The 21,783-nt window shown below is 52.0% G+C and overlaps 11 protein-coding genes across 12 annotated transcripts; 3 read left to right on the forward strand and 8 right to left on the reverse strand.

Moving 5' to 3' along the window:
* Positions 1 to 642: 642 nt before the first annotated feature.
* HMPREF1120_03918 (MFS transporter, SP family, sugar:H+ symporter) lies at positions 643 to 2,769 on the reverse strand (the record flags this gene model as incomplete). Its single annotated transcript, XM_009158008.1, has 5 exons — positions 643 to 1,072; positions 1,148 to 1,941; positions 2,021 to 2,293; positions 2,367 to 2,475; positions 2,573 to 2,769. The coding sequence occupies 5 exons, from the start codon at positions 2,767 to 2,769 to the stop codon at positions 643 to 645; spliced, it is 1,803 nt and encodes a 600-aa protein (XP_009156256.1).
* Positions 2,770 to 3,623: 854 nt separating this feature from the next.
* HMPREF1120_03919 lies at positions 3,624 to 5,275 on the forward strand. 2 transcript variants are annotated; one of them, XM_009158009.1, is made up of 3 exons: positions 3,624 to 4,542; positions 4,598 to 4,672; positions 4,834 to 5,275. In XM_009158009.1, exon 1 carries the CDS (start codon positions 3,897 to 3,899, stop codon positions 4,212 to 4,214), a length of 318 nt encoding a protein of 105 aa, XP_009156257.1. In that variant the 5' UTR covers positions 3,624 to 3,896; the 3' UTR covers positions 4,215 to 4,542; positions 4,598 to 4,672; positions 4,834 to 5,275. The 2 variants fall into 2 exon arrangements, with proteins under 2 accessions (XP_009156257.1, XP_009156258.1); XM_009158010.1 differs by having other exon boundaries at positions 3,624 to 4,540.
* On the reverse strand, positions 4,594 to 5,060 carry HMPREF1120_03920 (uncharacterized protein; the record flags this gene model as incomplete). Its single annotated transcript, XM_009158011.1, has 2 exons — positions 4,594 to 4,974; positions 5,025 to 5,060. The coding sequence occupies 2 exons, from the start codon at positions 5,058 to 5,060 to the stop codon at positions 4,594 to 4,596; spliced, it is 417 nt and encodes a 138-aa protein (XP_009156259.1).
* A 610-nt stretch (positions 5,276 to 5,885) lies between the features above and the next one.
* On the forward strand, positions 5,886 to 8,248 carry HMPREF1120_03921 (uncharacterized protein). Its single transcript, XM_009158012.1, has one exon. The coding sequence runs from the start codon at positions 6,592 to 6,594 to the stop codon at positions 7,756 to 7,758; it is 1,167 nt and encodes a 388-aa protein (XP_009156260.1). The 5' UTR covers positions 5,886 to 6,591; the 3' UTR covers positions 7,759 to 8,248.
* Positions 8,249 to 8,255: 7 nt separating this feature from the next.
* HMPREF1120_03922 (uncharacterized protein) lies at positions 8,256 to 8,740 on the forward strand. Its single transcript, XM_009158013.1, has one exon. The coding sequence runs from the start codon at positions 8,320 to 8,322 to the stop codon at positions 8,725 to 8,727; it is 408 nt and encodes a 135-aa protein (XP_009156261.1). The 5' UTR covers positions 8,256 to 8,319; the 3' UTR covers positions 8,728 to 8,740.
* On the reverse strand, positions 8,399 to 10,889 carry HMPREF1120_03923 (endothelin-converting enzyme). Its single transcript, XM_009158014.1, has 3 exons — positions 10,393 to 10,889; positions 9,891 to 10,160; positions 8,399 to 9,682 (listed from the first exon to the last, which is right to left on the reverse strand). Exons 1-3 carry the CDS (start codon positions 10,636 to 10,638, stop codon positions 9,473 to 9,475), a joined length of 726 nt encoding a protein of 241 aa, XP_009156262.1. The 5' UTR covers positions 10,639 to 10,889; the 3' UTR covers positions 8,399 to 9,472.
* Positions 10,890 to 11,130: 241 nt separating this feature from the next.
* HMPREF1120_03924 (mannan polymerase II complex ANP1 subunit) lies at positions 11,131 to 13,735 on the reverse strand. The gene is made up of 5 exons (XM_009158015.1): positions 13,152 to 13,735; positions 12,437 to 13,065; positions 12,117 to 12,380; positions 11,941 to 12,053; positions 11,131 to 11,884 (listed from the first exon to the last, which is right to left on the reverse strand). The coding sequence occupies exons 1-5, from the start codon at positions 13,322 to 13,324 to the stop codon at positions 11,846 to 11,848; spliced, it is 1,218 nt and encodes a 405-aa protein (XP_009156263.1). The 5' UTR covers positions 13,325 to 13,735; the 3' UTR covers positions 11,131 to 11,845.
* A 474-nt stretch (positions 13,736 to 14,209) lies between these two features.
* HMPREF1120_03925 (uncharacterized protein) lies at positions 14,210 to 18,030 on the reverse strand. Its single transcript, XM_009158016.1, has one exon. It carries the CDS (start codon positions 17,525 to 17,527, stop codon positions 14,693 to 14,695), a length of 2,835 nt encoding a protein of 944 aa, XP_009156264.1. The 5' UTR covers positions 17,528 to 18,030; the 3' UTR covers positions 14,210 to 14,692.
* Positions 18,031 to 18,213: 183 nt separating this feature from the next.
* On the reverse strand, positions 18,214 to 18,738 carry HMPREF1120_03926 (uncharacterized protein). The gene is made up of 2 exons (XM_009158017.1): positions 18,565 to 18,738; positions 18,214 to 18,433 (listed from the first exon to the last, which is right to left on the reverse strand). Exons 1-2 carry the CDS (start codon positions 18,713 to 18,715, stop codon positions 18,405 to 18,407), a joined length of 180 nt encoding a protein of 59 aa, XP_009156265.1. The 5' UTR covers positions 18,716 to 18,738; the 3' UTR covers positions 18,214 to 18,404.
* A 117-nt stretch (positions 18,739 to 18,855) lies between these two features.
* On the reverse strand, positions 18,856 to 19,578 carry HMPREF1120_03927 (uncharacterized protein; the record flags this gene model as incomplete). Its single annotated transcript, XM_009158018.1, has 1 exon — positions 18,856 to 19,578. One exon carries the CDS (start codon positions 19,576 to 19,578, stop codon positions 18,856 to 18,858), a length of 723 nt encoding a protein of 240 aa, XP_009156266.1.
* A 1,447-nt stretch (positions 19,579 to 21,025) lies between these two features.
* HMPREF1120_03928 (uncharacterized protein) lies at positions 21,026 to 21,781 on the reverse strand (the record flags this gene model as incomplete). Its single annotated transcript, XM_009158019.1, has 1 exon — positions 21,026 to 21,781. One exon carries the CDS (start codon positions 21,779 to 21,781, stop codon positions 21,026 to 21,028), a length of 756 nt encoding a protein of 251 aa, XP_009156267.1.
* Between the last annotated feature and the right edge of the window lie 2 nt (positions 21,782 to 21,783).

A 21,783-nucleotide genomic window follows, 5' to 3' on the forward strand; every position in this document is an offset into this window, starting at 1 on the left:
GCCGCCCAGTTGAGTTGGCAGCGACCTGAGCTCACATCCTATCACGAGATATATCATACACTGAAAGGCCGTCGACAGGACGCTTCTTGAAAGTGACTTTTCATGTTGCTGGTACACGTGTTGCCGCGTCTGTCTGTCTTACTATGCTCAAGTGACAGTGGTAAAAAATACATTCGGCTGCCGCCCTCAATCCGATCATGAGATAGCGCATTAAATTATACACGGTGGCCCGTCAGATAGCCTCCGAACCCGATTGAACATCCTGTTGGTACATGTGTAGCCACAAGCCTTTGTTTGGTATTCTAGTGGCGGTGAAAGTGGCAGTGGAAGGAGTAAACGGAGCCTTGCTTCTCTCTTTCAATGATATTACCCTTCTGGCGTCCGGACTTGGGAACCAATTCCCTGTTCCCCTCTGGTTCATGTCACAACTCTGGTGCGTCTGCATCCGGATGTAAATAGATGTGGATGACAAGAAAAAAGACAATTGTTCAACTGTCATGGCCCGTCTTTGGTCGATTTTCCCGTCTTCAAATGATCTTTCGGTTCCTTTTACCTTTTATCGCGTTCTTTTCAAGATCTGTAGCGTGGCGGAGCTCTCATCTCATCTCCATCTCAGTTCTTCGTTTGGTCTCTGTTATACACTCAATACGGCCCTCTGTAGGAATCGCCACGGACACCCCTCCCCATGGGCTGATGATGTTGGCTCGACATAATAGGGACATGAGGCAGATCGGAATCTGAGCTACGCTCCGCGTTGGCAGACACACTTTCTCTCTGCTCGGTGTTGCCCAGCCCAGCTTCTCTGGTCTTTGTGATATCTCGAGCACCAGTATTGAGACGCAGCTTGTCGGCGGTGATAAGATCTTCGTTTTTGGGCGGAGTCCACTTGCTGCTCTTCCAGGGCTTGACTTCGAGTAGGAACATGGTGTCGATTTCCTCGAGCGACCGCCCTGAGGTCTCGGGGAGAAAGAAGTAGACAAAGAATACGGCGAACAGGTTGCAGCCCGCGAACACGTAGCCGTAGGCGTAATTGATGTTGCCGGTAATGAAGGGCGTAAAAAAGGCGATGAGGCTGATAGGAGAAAGTTAGCGCAGAGTCAGCAAAACAGGGGGTAGCCTCGAAAAAGTGGAAATAGTCGGCACCCACAAGTTAAACAGCCAGTTGCTTGCGGCACAGAGGGCGATACACTGCGAACGGTAACGAGATGGATATATCTCTGCGGTAATTGCCCAAGCCATACAACCCCAAGTACTCGCGAAGGCGGCGATGAAAAGACACGAGAAGATGATCATAACGTAGCCGATCGTTTGGTTGTGGCTGCCGTCCGGGTTCTCGAGTTTAAACTGACCGAGAGAGGCGAAGATAAGGAAACACATAAACATCCAGGCTGCACCAATCATCAGGCACCGGCGTCGGCCGAACTTTTCCACGAAATAAAGTCCCGGGAAAGTGGTTCCAACATTCACTGCGCCGAGAATGATTTGGGTCACGTAGGAGTTGGATAGCCCCACGCTGGCAAAGACGGTTGTGCCGTAGTAGAAAAAGTAGTTGGCGCCCGTCAGCTGCTGCAGTGCTTGTATAGTTACGCCCAGAAGTGTGCGGTATAACATCCGGGGCCCAGTGACGACTTCGTACCATGGGTGCCTACCGCCCTCGAGTTCGATCTGGAGCTTCTCTTGCATTTCCACCAGTTGGTCCCTGACCACTCGATGGCGCTCCGACACACCGTGGAATTTGGCGATGCTTCTCGTGGCGGTATCGATATCACCGTGGCGGTACTGATGACGGGGGGTTTCGGGAAAGAACAGAATCCCTAGACCGAGCACAATGGCAAACAGGAATCCGATGCCCATGGGAATCCGCCATGATGCAGTGCTACTGATGCTCTCTGTGCCGAAGTTAATCAGGTTGGCGATCAGGATGCCGATAGTGATGAAAAGCTAGAGCGCGCGTGGTAAGTAAAAGTACTGGCGATCCGACAGAACTGTGGAAGAGATCTCTGGGGAAAGATCGACTCACCTGGTAGCAGCACACAATCGCACCTCGAACATGTCGAGGACTAGATTCACCCTGATACGCCGGAACCATGACTGATAGACCTCCGATAGCCAGGCCGGCTATAATACGACCTATCATGACTTGATACCAGCGCGGCCTCAGTGCACCCATCTGCACGGCAACACCAGCGCAGAACACTACTGACCAGATGCAGATCGAGTATTTGCGGCCAATAGTCCTGTTGTTTGCAAGTGGACCCGCGATGAGAGCACCGATAAGGGTGCCGATGGAGAGCTAACGACGTACATCCCTGGTCAGCCATACTTGTTCAAATGCACAGTACTACAAACCCAGGGTCTGGACTCACCATGCCCACGATCAAGCCTGATCGGATATTACCAAATTTCAGAGGGTCTCTCTTATCCGCAAAATTCTCCAGGAAATTGTCCATTTCCAAAAACCCGGAAATCTGGCCTCTGTGGCAGGAGTCAGTACTATCTCATGCAACGAGAACAACGCTGCTTTGCTCCCAGCGATATTTTTCAACACCACATCAAAGACATGGATACTCACGTGTCATATCCGAAACACAGACCGCCCATGGAGACGAGGACGGCCATGAAGAAGGTTCGGAGCGTGAGGAAGGGCATCTTTGAGTCATCGTCAAAAGGACCCTTTTCAGTCTCGACGTCGGCAACCTCTCCTGTGGCTGTGAACGACGACCGCACCGAGTCTCCTCGGCGGGCGGTAGGAGGCTTTGGATGAACCATGTCTATTTAGGATACTACTTGATTGGTCGAACACAAAGGTTTCAGATGTCACTTGAGCTGGATGAACCTCGAAACATGGGCTCGAGCAGGCGATGAGAGGGTTTTCAGGTCGGATTATGCGAGGAGGAGATCCTCTTGTTTGTATGTATACTGTAACCCACATGGAGTTGCAAGCGGGGCGTCGTTAGAAACGCCTTGGACGTCATTCATGTTGCTGAAGGCCGGGCTTAACACCTCGTTAAGATCTGTACCCCGGCCTTGACAAGAAAATGGATCCAGTGGTTGCGGCAAGATCCATCCTCAACGGGCCCTTGTAGACGTCATAAAGGGGCCAAAGCCTTACGTTGTACATTACCACAGACCAAGGCTCCCACGTGACGGACAGTCTTTTCTTCGCTGCCAAGCTGGTCAGGGTCTCGTTGCGACCATTGCGAGGCCGCCGATTGCACAATGAGCGAGGATCTGGGGTAGCCCATGCCGTTGATCTCTGCTCATCAGCCCAGTTCAGGTTGGCCATCCCGCCTCCAGGACGGGTTGGCATTGCCGAATACTAGCACATAGCGAATGGACGACAGCCGGGAAATGCGTGCCAACGTAGTATCACAGGTGGACTTGAAATGGATGCGGCAACTCCATCCTGTGAAAGCTGCGACCCTTGTCAGTTTGCAGACTTTGTCGCGTGAACGGGAAATGACGTGGTCCCGGTGCCTTCTGAAGCGAGTGGCGCTCCACTCAACAAAGTTACACCCTGGGCGAAGTTCGGCTTCTCGAAGCCTGCAGTGGAACATTGCCAAATGACAGGTAGCAACAGATGCTCGTCAATCAATACCTAGGTCCTTAGTAGGTATAGGGATCAATATAGAGATGGATATAGGTTACCATGGAAGCAGTACGGTATTGACAAAGAATCAATATAGGACTGGCCCACGCGCCGTTTTCCCATAGCGCTGCTTTCACCATCGAGCGCTCGTGTTCTCCTTGGAGACGATTGTTACGCAAGGTACGTTCATAGATCCTTGATCTCTTTTAGGATCCACTGTAGGCAAATTAAGATCTACCATTGTGGCACGAGTCGTCCGCCTAGAAAAGTCAAAGACAGGCTCGGTGGACTCTTTTTCCAGTCCAGAATGACTAGGGTGGCGGCCGCGAAGCGTGGGAATATCTGGTTTAAGGATCGCTGTGGGTTTTGGAGGGTACGGAGTACTGTATATGGATTCTTCATCCCTGCATTGCCGGTCCAGTCTCAGCCTGATCCATGCTGGGGACCACGGGCCCCCGGTTGGATACTTTTAGCCTCGTTGTGTAAGAGGTTGATGCCACCCCGTGGATATACTGCAGCACGACTGGAGGTTTCGTGGGAGGGGTCGATCATTTGCCCAGCCCATCCTGCTCCGGTTGTTTGCTTTCAGATTCCTTTGATGCCGACCAGCTGGAACTGGAGTTAGGGCTTTGCCAGCAACGCCATCAATGTCGACCGTGACATTGTGCAAGGTCCATCATCAACCACAGTACCTTTCAGCGACAGGATAATGGCTTTCGTTGTCAAACATATGCCAAAAATCATTCTTGCTGGCATTTCATTCCCTCCCCTCATCCTCGGGAGCCGCACGTATTCGACGCTTTTGCACAATCGGGGGATGCTTTTAATTCTGCGAGCATCGTGGGACTCGCAGGCACAAGTGGTCACTTCTCTTGATCGCTCACAGAGACTCCGGACCTAGGTGGTTTCTTGAGAAGGCCTTCTCCGGTACCCGGATGGTCGTCGACAGAGGTGTGGTAGAGGCTTGGCTTCTGGTGGCATCTGCACACTGACCAGATGGCTGACTAGTCTCGCGGCATGTCTTCTTTGAGCTTTTGCAGGCCTCGACGGCCTCGATAGGCGTCGAGGACTCCCTCATTCTGCGTACGGGGCGCCCCTGCTTCTTCCTCCTGCACGGAGCCCAGAGGTTTTGCTTGTTTTTCGGTCAAAAATTTCGACTCTTTTTTCTCGTCCGCTCTCGCATCCCTGAAGAGCTCCACGCCTTTTGTGCCTTCAACTGGATCTAACACACCGTGTCTGCGCAGGCTTTCCCGTCGCATGTCTAGCTGTCCGCCATCTGCTTCGCGGTGCAGTCTCGCGTTTCTCTTGGCTGCTCGTATAGAGGTGACCGAGTAGGTGTAGAGGAGCCCGGCCATTACAATGGCGGCAATGGGGGCAGTGAGAGTCTGCAGCATGTCAGCTTACGCCTGGAGGCACCGCGCTTCTGTTTGCTTACCCGAGCATTCCACACGGTGCTTTTGTGTCGAGCCATTGTTCTCCAGGCTGTCCCGCAGGACGATTCTTAGTATCTTAGAATTATCTTAGCACAGCACAGACTATGCAATCGGAGCATCATAGAGAGATGCAGCAAAGAATGTCTGCAATACTACAGTTGTAGAAAAGTTGAAACTGAAGCGTGTGATGGCATGATCCGAGAGATTTACGGGCCGTATGATTGGGCTCCAAACGCAGGCAGCGTCCGAACCCGTTTCTCCGCAATTTTGGCGACTGACGCTGTTTAGCACTGGCAGTCCGGGTAGAAACCGCCTCAATTACAAGGAGAGCAGCACAAATCTTCGAGTTAACGAGCTCGTAGGTACGCTGCAGCTGTCGGCTGACGAGGCAGCCTCCGTCTTAAGCATGTGCAGCAACCTACCTGGTGTACAGCTTCCAGCAGACGAGAGCCCGCATGATTTTCAGAGCATTTCCCGGTATTGCAGCCTCTGGTACTCAGATTTTATATGTTCTCCCCTTGAGACAGGCTTGAAACAAGGGCAGGCCAAGTAGCAATTCCAAGGAAAACACTTCGCGGAAACCATACTGTACCTGTACCTGGCAATCGCCTGCCTCGATACCCGTTGCTGCAAATCTGAGCTGAGATGCTTGTTGACATCATGGCGCACCCTCGATGGCTGCATCATGATCCGCACAAAGCGGATCGGCCAACAAATGATCAGGGCAGATGCGGTGACAAGCAGCAGCCCGGGACAACCAAGCAACCGCCGACCATGCACAATTCTACTATCCACAACGACGACATTCATCCTGGCACGGTTGTTGTAGTAGTTGTATACTATATGTTGTAGATATCTAGACGGCCAGCTTCCTTCAAGCCAAACAGAGCAGGCCGACTACACCAGAACTTCGGCAACCATAAGCCTGAAGCCGGAGACTCAAAAGACGCAACACACCTCGGCGACTCACCCGGGCGTGCGCAGTTTCTTATCGTGGCTCTAGTAGAATCTACCTGCTGCTAGTACTAGTCGCTGTCGCCGTCGCCATCGCGGCCTCAAAAAGAGACCCTTTTGGAGGCTAGCGCATTTGCTCCGTTTGGAGCATTCGCCTGGCAGCTGTTTATCATCCAGACGCTTGCCAACGACATCGGACTGATATCCTCCATCCCATCCGCCCTCCGCCTTTTTCACTTTCTACCATCTAGAGGCTACATTCCAAATTCTGCCTCCGTTATTATATCTCGCTGACAGGCGCCCACCATATCCGGCCATACTAGTTAGTACCTGGTATTTTCTCGCCTTGGAAAACCATCGCAATCTGACGCAGTGCCTTGCCGCCCCACAACCAAATCACAAACAGTTCTGCCTACGACAACGGCGACCGGCTACCCTCCTATATCAAGTCGAAGATTCTGCGAGGCCCCGGCAGTCTCCCAATAGCTATTCTTGGGCCACACTACTCGCCGCCAATATTAAGACCAAAGGGCTCCTTTCCTGCCGCATCCGGAGTCCGCCTTTCGCATCTGCGGCCCGCGGTCATTCTCGAGATATCCCGAGACCAAAGCCAAGATGACCTCCTTAATATTCGGAACAATATGGCTAGGCCACAAAGGCTTTGTCAAGCATAAGCGCGACAAACAACGTCAGAAAAACTACGAGCGTTGGGAAGGTCTGCGTGACGAGTATGATGAGCAGAGAAAGATCACCAGAGAATCGAGATCTCTTGACATTCAACGAACCGGGTCAGAGTACGCTGCGGATCCAGATGCCGACCGTCCAATCCTCACTCTACGAGACCAACAAGAGGCGAACGACGCCCGTACCGGATGGCGACCTCAAGAGGCGTGGGATGGGCCAGTTTCGCGCCGGACCAGTGTGGAAGTCATTGCGGGTTCGGGCCTGAGGCCTGTCGCACGTCACAAGACAGGATCGACGTGGGATGAAGATTTACCGCCACCGCCCCGAGTGAGCCGGCGCAATTGGGATGACTATCAAGCGTCGAACCAGAGCGGCAGTCTCAGCAGGAGTGGAAGTGTCAGGGTTGAAAGTCATGTCGCCAGTGGAACACATACGCCTCGAGACGAACGTAGCAGAAGCAGAACGCCGTCTGCATTTTCGCGGACGGCATCTCCTCGACCGGAAAGGTCTGGGCCGACGACAGCCGCGCATCATTCCAGGAGTGTCAGTGCTCCCGTTGACCTCGATCTTCTTCAGGAAGCCGTGGAACCGATCGAGAACCCGGTTCCTGGTGGGAAAATGGCCGAGTTGATAGAGATGGGAGGTACCGAACCAGTACAACCACAACCGACACAACCTGTCCACTTGACCAACAGTCCACCACTGGTTCCATATGCCACTGGATTTCCGCCGCCAGTCTCTAATCCTAGTTCCAATCCATTTGTATCTCAAGCTGCTCCTGTCCTGCAGCCTTTGGCTACCGGCAGTGTCACACAGCCTCCTCCAATTCAGCCGGTCGACAGTCAACCACCTCTATCACAAACTCTCTCGCCGATCACCGAAGGCTTCACAACGAGCCAACCCTTTTCTGCACCTTACTCGCAACCGTTCTCGCAGCCATTGGCTCAATCCATGGCGCAGCCTACCATGTCTCCTATGTCTCCTACCTTCCCGCCTACCACGTCACAGGCCCCGTCTCAACCTTTTGCCCAGCCTCAGTCCCAGCCTTTCGGCCAGGCTAGTCCGGGAACTATGGACGAATGGTGGAACAGACCTTGAAGAGAAAACCTTCTCATATGTTTTACGGCCTGGTGCCCACAAGTGTGGTTTCGACGCATACAATGCGATCCAACAGTTGACAGGGAACGACTAATGATCCTGACGGCAAAGCCACTTCGCAAGCTATATGGCGTCGAACAACCCTCCACGAGATCATGCTTCCGTGATCCATTAAATCCTTGCCTGCGCCTCAAGAGCCATTGAGAGGGGATTGTCGGATTTCTCCTGACTCCTCTGTCTGGACGAGCGGGTGCCGAGACGGATCTTCCGCTGATCTTGACAGAAGAAGGCGATTCAACGACTCTGACCTATGCGACTCGAGCAAGGATCCAGGGAGAAGATGAGGGAAGAAGCGCGCAGAGCCATGATATATAGCGATTGTGGATTCATGAACATGCAGGAATGTACATTATTTGAAGGCGATATCTAACGTACATCAACATTGAAGTCAAATACTTGCACCTACACACACACACACACACACACACACACACACACACACACACACACACACACACACACACACACACACACACACACACACACACACACACTTAAAGTATGCTTCTCACTCTCATTCTTGCGTCCTTCTACGGAAGCCCGACCAATCCGTTGATTTCTACGCACAGTGCATGCTGGGTAGTCGTGAGTACTGATCGATTGATTCATCCGTTCATCTATAGATTTCATATTCTACTCGCAGATGGACATGGGGAGCCAGTTTATGGACTCGTATTCGTTCCACTCCATTTGGATCCTATCCAATCCAATTTTAGTCTCGTCCCTACGGCATTAAAAGTTGACTTTGCACTTTCGGTGGTAGACGAGAACCCAGTTCACCTCCTGCCTCTTGTGACATTGATTACCGGTGCATTGATATGTCTCAGTCCAAAGGTTTCAAACCGCAGCAAAATCAATCAAATCGTTCCTGAGTTCCGAGTTTGCTTGTCTCGCTGGGAGAGTGGGTAGGACGCCGAAGATGGGTCCCTGGGAAGGGTGTGAGATTGAGATTGTCTCGTCTCAGAAGCGCCATGGAAGCAGCAGTCCGGCTCCTAGGCACCCTCAGGGTAGACAAGAAACCGAGGCTGTTGAACAGTACGTAGGTTGCGATGGAGTTGACTTTCGATCCTGATACTGCTTGCGTTGCGCTGTGTTCCGCTCTGAGACTGCTCCTCACAGTGTACTGCCTTGCGCCGAATTCCTTCGCCAAACAAATGATGGCGTGCAACACCAACATTGTAAGAACATGGTCCTGGGCGCACTTATTCGCTTGACCGGCCATGTGTTATCGGCGTGGCAGTGCCTCGCCTTGCTCGGTCTCGACGCCGGGTTGGAACGTGACAAAATGACTGCGATTGCCATCCAGCCCGGTTGATAGTGTCGTCGATGGCCCGATGTGTTGTTCAATCCAGCCCACACCGACTCGTCATCTGTCCTGCCCACACTCATGGACAGGGTGCTGGATCGAATTCCACTTTGATCCATGTGCAGGATTGAACTGACACGACTCATAATACATAAACCACACATGGGACAGTAGGTACTTCTCGAGCAAGGCAAGGCCTAACCCGAATGAACTTTGTCCCTGCTTGACTGGTCGTATCAGCACCAACCCTGACCCACAAACACACAAACCACCAGCGCAGCCAGAAGAACACATGCCCTCAAGCCTCCCGAGGTAGGCACTGTAGGTTCACAGGAATGAAATGTATCCTCAGTTGCCGTTATCGTCGTCGTGTTGCGTCTTCTCCCCCTTCTTCTCCATAACCCAACCGAAATATCCAAACGAACCACCTTGTTCATCATTAAGTTCTTCCAAATGCAAACTCCAAGTCTGCTCGCGCGTGAGGAGCGGTCTCATGAAATGTGGTTGGCGAAATGTAACGTAGAGAAAGACGCCTCCTGGTCGAAGGACTCGGGCGACCTAGTATGAAATGTAAGGCGACAATTCAACAAACTGGCGTCTAGATTGGATGGCATTGGGTGCATTTCAAAATTGGACAAAGAAACAGACAACGCAAAACGGCACCGCATAGATCACCTCGCAGCCTTCGGATCATTCCATCATCACGAATGGACTGCCCGAAAGGTGGACGGAGCACATAGAGAGGTATGAAGAGAGAGGCACATACCTCATCAAGATACCGCCCAACATTCTCCCTGACAACCTTCGGTGGATCCCAAGGACTCCCCGAGATCATAGCATCCAGAGTCCCCTTGTCGAACGCCACATCAACCGAGTCATCTGGGATCTGAGACTTCATATCTCGCACGTCGCCATGAACCCATTGGATACCGTCCTTGTCGGCATGCTGCGCGGCCATTTTGGAAATCACCACGGATGAAAAGTCGATGCAGGTTTGAGATTTGTAGCCGAGTGCAAGTAATTCGATTGGGACGGTCTAGAGATAAACATTAGAATCCATTCCATGTCATGCTCTCATACCGCGCGCAATCAGAGTAGATGATGAACGACCCCATAAACCGACCAGAGAAAAACTCAAGGTCTAGTCTGTACACCTGAGACAGGTAGAGAAGACGACAACATCACCGACAGACACAGACACCGAGCCATCCACCCACCACCAAACCAAATCCTGACTGGAACCGAAATGGAATTGGAACAAAACTTACACTATCACCACTCCCCAAATGCAGAATCCTCAAATCCGAATACTTCTCCGGCGGCCACCGCCCAATCAGGTATTTATCCAGGAACGGCTGCTTGAGACTGTCGAAGCCTTTGAACCATTCGTGCGTTGGACCGGCATTGTCATTGCTGTTGCTGTGGTCGCCGCCTTCGCAGCCGGCGTTGTTAGTCTGTGCTTGCGCGTATCGCTCGTCCCAGTAGGATGCTTTGCAGAGGTCTTCGTCTTTCATTGTTATAAAACTTTTTTTTTTCGGTGGTCTGTCTTTCGGCGGCCTGCAAGTTATGTTCTTCCGCGGGGATCACCTGTCTCCTTGATGTGAGATCGCTTCGATTTGATGGAAAATATGGATATAAAAGATCTGCTTAAACTGAGAACTTCAAGGTAGGTACATTATATACCAACCTACCTTATGTAGTGTGATTGCTCGTTGCAATACCTAGGTAGTGCTGTGGGAAGTGTACCTATGTAGCTCGAGAAAAATATGACGAAACTACTGTAATAATAATTTCTGTCGAAACTGAACTGCACCAACCCTGGTTGGAACTTTCGAAGCAGCAGCAACACCCGCTACAACTAGTACATACCTTACCTACATACTACCAGGTAGGTACTTCATGTCCTTGCGTTTTGATATTACAGCCTCCTGCTCTAGTTGCGGGAATGCACTGGTTAGCGGTAGACACAGAAATGAAGGCAGCTCAGCCAGACAACAGCCTGATGACGGACATAAACACGTTTCTTTTGACATGCGTACTGTGGACCGTAATACGCATGTGAGCGGTGTAGGTGTATATACAAAGACGAGCACGTAGAGCATCTCTTTCCCGAACAAAATATGTTCACGAATACCCATTAGGTCCCACCATCCAGACCAAACTCCTGAAAAACAAGGCATACCGAGACCAGTCCAGATAATACCCAACCTGACGTTGCAAAGCCAGCAGCGGTGGGCTAGAACCGGCTTCCATGGCACATCACACCACGTCAACAGACAGACGCCTGTTGAGACGAAGACATCAAGATATACACATGCACACCTTCACGGCCACCGAACAGAGGCCCGGCCGAGACACCCACTGCATTTCTTGAGGCCCCCTACCGAACACTTTGCAGTACGTAACTCACGGCCCTGACTGATGGCGCTAGGGCGTTGCACCGAGTTTATGTTGCATTCTCTCGGTTGCGAAAAAGGATAATGAGAGAATTTAGGATGTTGTCCCTCCGACCGTACAGAAAGGTGGACGTTGAGAATTCGGCTTGGGAGAAGACGCACAAAAGGGTTCATTATACGCGCGTGTCCACACGACCACTTGTCCAGTATATGCTTCCGAGTATGTCCAGAAACCACCATATCTGGAACCTGGGGTATGTAGACGCAGACGTTTGGCAAAGGGAGAACAACCGGCGGAAAGCTGCATAATTCCAGCTTCTTTGCATTATCCGGCATTGCCGGGCTTTTCTTCTGTATCGATGTGCTATAGATCATAGTCAGTTGATTGCCAATATCGTAGGAGAGCAACAAAAAACATACCCAAACAACATAATTTGGCAGGCCCACAACTTGGTAGCCGGCTCGTTTGGCCATTTTGGCGAAGCCTTCGGTCTCGGCCTGGTTTTCAAAGGCATAGCAGGGAAAATTGATACCTGTGAGAGCGAAAAATCGTCAGCAATGACCTTTCTACCTTTCAGTCAAGCAATCCAACTCACCAGATCTATGCACATCAGCCTTGACAAGAATATTGACGCCACCAATGCCGTCCAATTCGATCTCTTCGTCTTTGTTGTTCCTCCAATCACCCATGCGAGCCATGTATGTCCGTCCGGTATCATACTCCTTGTACCCCTCGGCAAGGACGACATCCTTGTCCAGCGTGGAGGTAAGCCGTCGACCCTTGTCGGACTCAATCCATGAGTTGTAATCGAAACGACCCTCAATGTCGCGACCGTTTTCGTAGCGATGGAACCAGATGTCTACGCAAAACAAATCAGTATACACCCACTCAATCTTCAACTCCGGCCTCACTTACTCGGTACCAGAATGTCCCTGTCATGCGCAACAAAATCCTCAATGATTTTCTTGGGACTGTCCACAATATCCACGTCACGCCAGTACACCCATGAATGTTCGGGCTTCAAGGCGGCAGAAAGCAGATAATTTCTTGCTCTTCCCATTGCTTTCCTCCGCGGTCCCTGTGCAGCCAGTTTGTGTCGGGACTCAACATCCATGTTCATGGTCATGCCAAAGTCTTTTTGCACAATGGTGGCGCTGTGAAACGGTATCTTATCTGTCCGAGACTGGATTCTGTTGAGTTCCGAGGCAAGAACGGCAAGAGTATCATCGGTGGAGTCGCCCACGAGGAACGCAAGGTCGATCAGCTCATGAGGGTATGTGAGCTCGGAAAGAAGATCAAAGTATTTGATGAGATAGGGGGCCGCGTCCCGTAACGGCGTCAGGATAAGAACCCGCTCTCGGTTGCTCACTGCTCTCGGCGTTGATACGATAGGGTTGAGGTCTATGTGCTGGATCGTGCTCGAATTGACCTCGAGCGGCTCGTGGTGGTTGAAGAGCACCGGAGTTTGTAGATGCTGATTCCAAGCGACCATCTCATTGATCGACATTTGCGTCGGAGGCTTCGACGGGCCAAAGCAATAATAACTGCGTCAAAAGTCAATTAGCATTTTCTCACAAGATGTGGGTGCTGTTATCATCGCCAAAGAAGCGTTGGGCTGGGCCATGCATACTTTGACATCTCTCGAGTTGATACAGAAATCCCCCTCCATAATAACACAATCAAGCCCGTCAGTGCGACGACCACCAGGAATCGCGTCCTGGTCAAAAACATTAATATGGCCCTCCATGGCGGTAGTCTGGCTTTGGCGGACTTCCAGTTCACGCCGCCTTTGGGGAGAAGCATCGCGACAGGGGCCGGATGAAGCGATCCGGAGTTCGACAGAGAAGGCGCAGCAGCAGCTTAGCACGCAAGCTCAGTTACGGCCTCGCTGGAAGAATTTTGGGGATCGTCGTGGCCAGGTTAGGTTCGAGAAGAGGAAACGAACGGAATGGCCTGCGCTGAGGCCAAAAGGAGGAAGAAACGGCGCAGTCGGCGGAGAAACCTGGGGCTGCAGTGGATGTGATCTCGGCCCAGTGCGACCGCGATAGAGGAGCTAAATGTCGCTGTCGGGGTTCGAGAGAATCATCAGAAGAGAACCGATGTGGGAGTTCTTCACAGGTGGCCCGAAGGTGAACCAAGTGATAATGTGATGATTGGTATCTTCTCATGCCGTGGCTGCTTCGTTTCGTTCGTTGCCATTCAGTTTCGCCCGACTCGATGCTTAACTCCTAGAACGGTTTAGCTCGCCCAGCCTTCGCCGCCTCCCAAGACTCGAACTTCAACAAACTGCAACGATACACGTAAACCTCGAGTCCAGGCTACTATGCACGGTTGTGGCGATTTGACACCGCGGCCATCATTCTTCTACGGTAGCCATGCTGAGATACAATGCTGAAGAATTGTAGTAGGGGCTAAGCTACCTTCAGCCGCCAGGTTCAAATTGGCTCTTAAGATAACCAACGTCTTGCGAGCTGGTTTGAAGAGTATACACTACAATTCTTGGACCTTTGTCTTCTTATCCTCCTGGATCCTCCATATGCTTCAGGAAAACTGTGCACATCCTTCCGACACACATGGTAGCATGGCGTGCAAGTAGCCGGTCAAAGTGACACTGTACCAAGACCCGGCATCATGGACCCGATGAGATTGAACACACATTACAAGATCTGTCATACGAGTTGTGCCTCGTGTTGTACTGGATGCTGTTTTTGATTTGCTACTAGTAAATACCACAAGCAGCTCTCAGCCATCAACTGACTTGATGTGAATTACCTATCAGAAACATACGGAAGGGGGTATATAAGCGAAGCCAAAAGCCCAAGAATGCCTCTCTTCCTTTACATCGCATCCTTCACATTACGAGTCTGTATGGGTGTCAGAATGTATAAACACTCATCTCCACAGACCTTCCCAGATCCGTCCAGATGAGACCAAGCTCAGCTCCCAAAGTGGGCGTAAAAGAACCAAAGAAAAAGTCAATCAGATCCCGCTACCAGGGCCGATTTACACCCCAGAAAATCGCTTGCTGCTGAACGCACAAATCTTGGAAAAAAGCGAAAAAGGTACCATTCCACAACCGCCAACCACCAAAAGATAGCCGTCCGATTGTGCGTTGGAAAACAAGGCAAAGGAGCAGGGAGAGCGACGAGTTTTCGCTTCTTGTCTTTCTTCCTATTCCGTCGCATGACCCTCTAATAAATTCCTTGCTTCATCCAGTCTTCTGCGCAAGACTTTGACGGCCCGTACTTCATGACTCCTTTCCGCGCGGAGGATCTCATTGCACACGCCTCCCACGGCCCGCAGCAAATCAAGAACTAGACCCTTGTCGACATCCGAAAAGGTTACCGTAGACCTGCCCTGGTCCTGGGCGGCCCCGATCTTGAAATCCGGATCTACGAGCTTCACCAAGCTTTCCATGAGAATCTCGGTGTTCGCAGGATGGTCGACTGCACCTTCGTCAGTTGTGGAGTTATGAAGGTGTGTAAGGTGGATTGAGGAGCTGTGAAACTGCGCAGCTCCATGCGCTGATGGAAAACGCCCACCCGAGCCTGGCGACTGAACGGGAGGAGGTGTGGGCATTCCGTTGGACACGACAGAAGAGACGGACGTATGCACAAGATGCGGGGTTCTGTTAGGACCCTGATGAAGGCGTCCGTTCCACGCAGGAGTTGTCGTGTTCGACCAGGTCGGGGGCGCTTTTTCATGTTTAGGACTTGCCGGCGGTGGTGGAAACCCCAGCCCTTGCCTGCTAGTACCCCAGTGGAGTATCTCAGTTGGCATTTCATCGTTTTCTTCGTCACCATCGCCCTCTCCGTGGCCGCCTCCTTCCGTTGCAGTAGCAAACGTGGCCACAGTCGATACCGAGTCCATACTGTTGCTGCGCATTGCTTTCATCCACGGTTTGGTGGGGGACGCAAGGGGAGTCAACTCTTGCGACGGACGATCGGGTGACCTTGGGAAAGTCTGTTGAACCGGTGTCGATGCTTCATCTGTACTGACATTCTCGACCACGCCGGCCTCCTCTGTGTCTTCTTCGTCGCCCACGGCGGGTGAGTGTGCGTCCATGCGAGTGGTGATAATGCTGCTGGCGTCGCTTTCACTAGGTGTCTCACTCCTAGTGCCTGTACCGGTGTAGTTGCCCAAAGCACTGTGGAGGTACATATTCTCATAGTCGAAAGCGTCAACTCGATCCTCGTGCCGCGCCGCCGGAGCCTCGACAGAGAGCAGCTGTTCGGACAGATCCGGCAAATCAGGCTCGGCTTCTTGAAGACTTTCCTCTAGAACTTCGTTGAGGTAGATCTGCTCTTCTTCTGAGGCCGCTATTGGTTCATCGCCGTCGTCCAACTCTTGTGCTGCGTCCTCATATAGGGATTCCTGGATAACTGACATTGTCTCATCTTGCCCGATATGTTTCAGATTGACCGCCTTGTGTAGACTGGGGGTGTTTTTGTCCGTCCTGACCTCGCTTAACAGTCTGGATTCGTTCGTTGCCGGCTGTTCTACATCGTCAATCCTTTGTGCTTGAGGCGTGACCGGCGTGATTTGGATTTCTACTGGCTTCTGAGTTCTTAATGGGCTCCAACCCTGGCCGGCATTTGTGTTTAGCGGACTTCCAGCTCCTGTGTACTCCGGTGCACTGGCATACCACTGTTCTGGCGATTGTGCATTAGTAAAGGGGCTTTGGCTTCGGTTGCTTTGTAAGCTTCGTCTCTTTATGCTGTCGGCTTGGGCTTTTCCTTTGAGTTCGGTGATACGCGCTCGCAAATCGGACATCTGCTCTTTAAGTTCCTTCGAACGAGTTGACATTGCCGAAGAGGAACGGGCAATGGCCGTGGTAGGGCTGCTGGAGACCATAGAAATATCTTCTTTCGAGATAGCGGCTAACGTATTGATGCCTAGACCCCTCGGAATGGAAGATTCGGGAGACGTCTTGGTTGTACTTGGGGTACCTTGTTCTTCTCGAAGCACACGTAAGGGTGAATTGAAGCTGCGAATACTCGCTGGTGAATTTCCTTCGACACGTATCGAGGGAGAACTTTGAACTTGTGGCGATTCTTGCCTTCGCCCGTACTCCTGAGCGCTGGCAGACCTAATCTCAGGGACCATGGAGAGGCGTTTCAACCCCGAAGTGGTCGTTACATCGCTGCCACCTCTAGTGTGCGCCGATGAATTTGCCCTTGTCACAGGATAAAGTTGTCGAGGTCTGCGTTGGCTTGCCCCTGCGGCAGAAATGGATCGGTAGAGCCCGCCAGCAGGCCGATGGTGATCCGAAATACTGGGTGACGACGTAGTCGACATCAAAATGCTATGGCGAGCTTTGGTAAGGTGGTCTTCCATATGCGTCAGCCGCTTCCTAGCATTTGCCAAAATCCTTTCAGCCCGTTCGTTGGGCAGAGCCATTTCGTCCTCTGGGCTTGCGGCCACAGTGGAGTCCCTTTTGCTGTCGACTTCCTCAATCTCTTCATCCGGCACTTTCGCTACATCTGCAGCCAGCCTTTCATTCATGATTTTGGATGTGTCAAAGTTCTCCCAATCTCCTAAATCCGAACTGTTGCTTGAAGATGAGCGGTCACTGAGTCTTCGTACCTCAAGCGACGGCCGCCCAGCAGGCGTGGGTGAAACGGTCTCGGACCTTCTGGGACTGTCCGTCCTTCGGCTTTTCCTGGACTTTGGGGTTTCCTCCTCCCAGATGTCGCTCAAAGGTGCCCCATGCTCATAGCCGGTATACTCGACGTTGGGAGCATGGGTTGACATCCTCACGGTAGTCGCAATACCCACTTCCATTGGAGCGTCATGGTCAAGTTGAGAGGAATTATGGGAGACGGCGGAGGAGGGTCGCAGAGGCATAGACATTTGTAGGACGGGAGATGAGGTCAACGGCGCCTCACCCGGAGTCGCATCAGGTTGGTATGGGAGGATCATGTCCGGGTTCGTCAACGTTGGCGACGGAGGGATTTCTTGCGTAAAGAGGTCGTGAGGAATTGGATTTGCAGGCGCATGAGCCATGGCTGCCGTTCAATGCTGGCTTGCGGCTATAAGAATTTGTTGATATGCAACCAGTGTGAGGCCGTGCGGCTGGGGGTGGAGCGAACCGGTGTCATCGATCGCGCGATCGAACACAGACCACAGCTTGTATGTTCGTAGACGCCGCGACACCGTCTGCTGAAGGTAGGGTATCAAGCGATAACTGTTGAAAGGCCGAGAGGACTTTGATCTTACGATATGTGTCGAATGAGAGCTTGATGCTGCCAGTCATGCACCATGGTCGACGTTGTTGCGCCGTGGAAAACCAACATGACAGGAGGAACTGGCCTCTGGACGCACAGCACTAGGTAGCAAAGCAGCTCTCCTTCGCGGCAGCCGGAACTCGCGCGGTCGCTTTAGACTGCTCGCTCAGGCTGCCTTTGGCGCTTTAGACGACTTTTTTCATTGATCATGATTACTGGCTCGCTAAACTCGAACAAGAGACGAGTTGTGATATAGCGGGATGCATTGGCACCATAAGAAACTTCGACATTCCCGGAGCAGGGTCCAGGGGACGAGATTGGCAGTAGGTACGCGCCTATCAGATGCCCCCGGAGCGCATTTTAGGCCATGGGACCTGCTTAGGGAGCAAGGTATCCCCTGCAAATGTACGGTGCTAGATCCTTACGACACCCAGTACTACAATGTTGATACAGGACTGTCAATGAGGTACTCGAAAATATCAGATCTGTTGGCATGAACTTGAACGGCCTACGCCGAACTGCTTTATGACCTCAAGTAAACTGCAACGTTTAACCTTTGACCCCTGATAGCTCAATCCGCCTCCTGGTTAAGTAGGACTTGGTTCCTCCGCTGTGTTCGTCATCTGCTACTACTGTAAGTAACCGGGAATAGACCGTCACACAACAATGGAGCAGCATTGCCGGACTATGGCCACGAAATATTAGTTTTCATTTTTATGTTCACTTCGTTCGCATCAAGGTAGCCTCGGTGGCCACAATGAGAGACTCAGGCATTGACTGGGATCAAGGATTTTTCCTCGAGAGACTGGGGAATACCTAAGTAGTTGTTGTACAGCTTGAATAGCAATGATTTGGGCATATTGAATACTCCTCCGGGGTGATAACGGGCTTCCAGTTTTCCTGTTGAGACTGTGTCAAGGGCTCGGAGTTTAGCATAGCCTTGACCAAGATGGGTTCGAATAAGCATTCATAGGTCGACAGCAAGCAAAGTAAGAATCAGAAAAGAAGTTGGTTTTTGGGGGATTTGATTGAGTATTTGCTACTCCTACATACTGAGCCGTCCTACCTCCCTCCCACCCACGGACGACTCCTCCTCCACCCCCCTATCTACTGCTCCGCGGGGACGAACCCAAAGTCATTGTGCACCATCTTCATATGGCGCACCAGGCTGCTCTTGTGCATGACACCACGATGCCTGATGCACACATGGCAGACCCAGGGTCTGGGTCCGCCCGTGGCCGTGGCACGGGTGTCAGCACCGTCCTCACCGCCTGCACTGACTGAGGGTTCGTCCTGCGACCCCTCCCTCTCCGAGGCGGTCTCCCCCTCCTCCTCCGCCTCCTCCACCACCTCCCCCTCTCCCTCACTCCCCTCCTCACCCTCCACCGGCTCCTCTTGACCAGGGTCATTCCCCTGATCGGCCATCGGCCAAGAGCCACCGCCGCTGTGCCTCACGAAGAGACCTTCACCACTCTCGTACAGCTCTATGGTACGGCCAGCCGCCTCGAGACGCCAAATTTGGCGGAGGTCGGCCTGGCAATTGTCAAGCGTGCCAAGCAAGAGCCGCAGGGAGTCGGCATTGAATTGGGTCAAAGACCCCCACCCGGCTCCAGCAAGCCGCAGCGCGCCCGTAACTCGACGACGGATCTCGGCCTCGAATTCGAGGCTCCGAACGTCGTCGAGCACGTTCGCCTGCTCGGCCTGCTGGAGGTAGGCGCCGACCCCCGCTCTGTACGCCGCCAGCATTTCTGGCGCTCCCAGGGCTGCGCTGATCGTGGCCTCGACGGCCAGATCACGCGCATTTGACGATTCCCTGTTGATGGAGGCCATCTTGAAATGCGTGGTCGGTACTTGTCTGGGTAACTGTCCAAAGGTGAGGTTAGCATCAAAGGTCAAGTATGGTTGAGGTTAAGGTACGATATGATGAAGGATGATGATGAAGGATAGTGAGCAAGGGCGATAGTGAAGGATGTTGATGAAGGTTGATGATGGATGGTGATGAAATAAACAAGAGGTGAAGGGCTCAAGTCAAGGCGAGGTGTGCGCAGGGGAGGTTGGCGCAGGTGAAATGGGCGCAGGTGAGGTTGAGACCCGAGTCCAAGTTCAACTTGAATTCGGGTTTCCCAAAGTGATGTTTGTGATGAGGGCAACAAGTCAAAGCAGTTTCACTTACACGTCTCTGTGAGGATGCGCTCTTTTCTTTCCTCCTCTCAATCGATCAATCGACAAGTTTGTCGATTGAGATTGTTTGAGAAGGTTTGGATCGATCGGAGTTTTGATCGATGAGAGGAGGAAAGAAAAGGAAGTCAAGTGCAGTGCACGCTGCACCGACTTAAATATCTTGAGATTCTGCTGAATCTGTAAATTCTCGCCTTGGCGGTTGGCGCTCCCGTGAAGGCCAGATAGCGTTGTTAGTTGCATTCTGTGATGTTGTGTTGCGCATGGTGCACTCCGCAAGGCTTGTGCCTCCGGCAGGGCAGGCAAAAGAAACATGCTATACCCTCCACCACCAACAAAATAGTCAACAACCACAAGAATTGGAACGCTTTTTGCTGAAGTTTGAAGACAGCTGGAATGCCATGAGAAGCCTTTGTGTTTGTGTGTCATGGTGTATGAGAAGATGTCACAAGTGTTGTGAAAGGTAGGAGACTTTCTAACCCAAGGATGTTTTGGGTATGTGGTAGATTTGTGACGAGAAAAAGAAGAAGAGGAATAGGAAGAGAGTTCTGAAAATTGAGAGAGTTTAAATAGACAGAGGCTTCCCAATTCGGCGGTGCCAAGGGAAAAAGGATGGGCGTTCAGACGGAGCGGCAATTAATGGTGAGGATCGTTCACGCTCAAACGGCGGGAACGTACTGAAGAGCGTTATATATATAACGGCAATCCATCCTGAGGAGCGTTGATCTGGAGCGGCGATAGGGACGCCGGTGAGGAGTCGTCACCAGAGAGCCTGGACGCAGCAGCCATGCTGCTTGAGTCCTCTCCAAGGAGTAAGAGGAACAAGGCTGAGGAAAGACAGGAGACAGCGTTATGAAGTCTCTCAAACAAAGCAGGCAGACAAGCACAAACATTTTTACGCTATGCCCCGAGCATGAGACAATGCCACATCCTTGCCTTGAATACCAACCACATCAGTTCAAAGGAGACCAGGAATGGGGCCTCAAAGCCAGCGATGGGACCATTGTCCATCAACCATACCCCATTTCTGGGGACCAAGAAGATGGATGAAAATCGGCAAACTCATGGAGAAAAATTGTGGCATTCTCAAGTCTCATCCTCATCGCTTCTTCCACCGTACCCGACCCACCCATTCTGCCCATTTCTCAACGTCTTCCCTCGAACAAATCAGCTCGACGGTGTACCACTTGCGAGCTAGCTCCTCGTTCGAGGCCATCTGGTGGACGAAACTGTGGCAGGCACGGCATAACCATGCAACACTGTTCAGGTGGCGTTCTTCATGCCAGCCTCTTTTCAGAACTTTGGCATGTACCTGTTTGGGTATCAGATGATGGTAAGTCAACGGTACCCAGTCCCGGTCGCAGATCTCGCACGCATTTGTCCTGGTTTCGACCCATTTGGGGGGCTGTGTTGTAACGGCAGCGATGTACGCAGACAGAACTGGGGCAATGAAGGACTGGAGGTCCGTTTTGGGTGGCTCAATCAGCCCATATGCCGTCAGGCTATCGTTGACCTCCCCAGGCATGCGTGCTGCGACTTCCTCCAGCACAGACAAGGTCAGGGGCAAAGACCATTCGTCCGACAGGGCAACATCGTTCTGTATGGCATGGTGGGAAAGGCTCTGAAGCTCGTCCGGGAGGCTCTCAAAGACTTCAGCTGCCAGATAATCTGCAAATTCGACCAGCTCAGAGGGCTCAGAGCCTGTTAACGAGGTCTCAGGAGCGGTGTTCTTTTTCCGGAGAGAGCTGCGTCTGGAGCTTTTGCGGGCATGGGCGCCGCCCGAGGATTTCTCTACAATGGCTGAGAATAGACAATCACGAAAGACATCAAAATTGGCGTTTTCTGAGTCATGCATTG

This window comes from Exophiala dermatitidis, assembly GCF_000230625.1.
Source record: "Exophiala dermatitidis NIH/UT8656 unplaced genomic scaffold supercont1.3, whole genome shotgun sequence".
NCBI lineage: Eukaryota > Fungi > Ascomycota > Eurotiomycetes > Chaetothyriales > Herpotrichiellaceae > Exophiala > Exophiala dermatitidis.

Bases quoted from the DNA above. Each gene is read 5' to 3' on its own strand.
- HMPREF1120_03922 (XM_009158013.1), top strand. From the start codon at position 8,320: ATGCTTCTCACTCTCATTCTTGCGTCCTTCTACGGAAGCCCGACCAAT.
- HMPREF1120_03924 (XM_009158015.1), bottom strand. From the start codon at position 13,324: ATGCTTCTCCCCAAAGGCGGCGTGAACTGGAAGTCCGCCAAAGCCAGA. The intron at 13,066-13,151 runs GTATGCATGGCC...CTTTTGACGCAG, and splicing joins TCAACTCGAGAGATGTCAAA to TTATTATTGCTTTGGCCCGT. The intron at 12,381-12,436 runs GTAAGTGAGGCC...TGTTTTGCGTAG, and splicing joins CAGGGACATTCTGGTACCGA to ACATCTGGTTCCATCGCTAC.
- HMPREF1120_03919 (XM_009158009.1), top strand. From the start codon at position 3,897: ATGACTAGGGTGGCGGCCGCGAAGCGTGGGAATATCTGGTTTAAGGAT.
- HMPREF1120_03921 (XM_009158012.1), top strand. From the start codon at position 6,592: ATGACCTCCTTAATATTCGGAACAATATGGCTAGGCCACAAAGGCTTT.
- HMPREF1120_03925 (XM_009158016.1), bottom strand. From the start codon at position 17,527: ATGGCTCATGCGCCTGCAAATCCAATTCCTCACGACCTCTTTACGCAA.
- HMPREF1120_03926 (XM_009158017.1), bottom strand. From the start codon at position 18,715: ATGCTTATTCGAACCCATCTTGGTCAAGGCTATGCTAAACTCCGAGCC. The intron at 18,434-18,564 runs GTATTCCCCAGT...TCGTGGCCATAG, and splicing joins GCTGTACAACAACTACTTAG to TCCGGCAATGCTGCTCCATT.
- HMPREF1120_03923 (XM_009158014.1), bottom strand. From the start codon at position 10,638: ATGAAAGACGAAGACCTCTGCAAAGCATCCTACTGGGACGAGCGATAC. The intron at 10,161-10,392 runs GTAAGTTTTGTT...GTTTATCTCTAG, and splicing joins ATTTGGGGAGTGGTGATAGT to ACCGTCCCAATCGAATTACT. The intron at 9,683-9,890 runs GTATGTGCCTCT...ATTTCATACTAG, and splicing joins TTGGGCGGTATCTTGATGAG to GTCGCCCGAGTCCTTCGACC.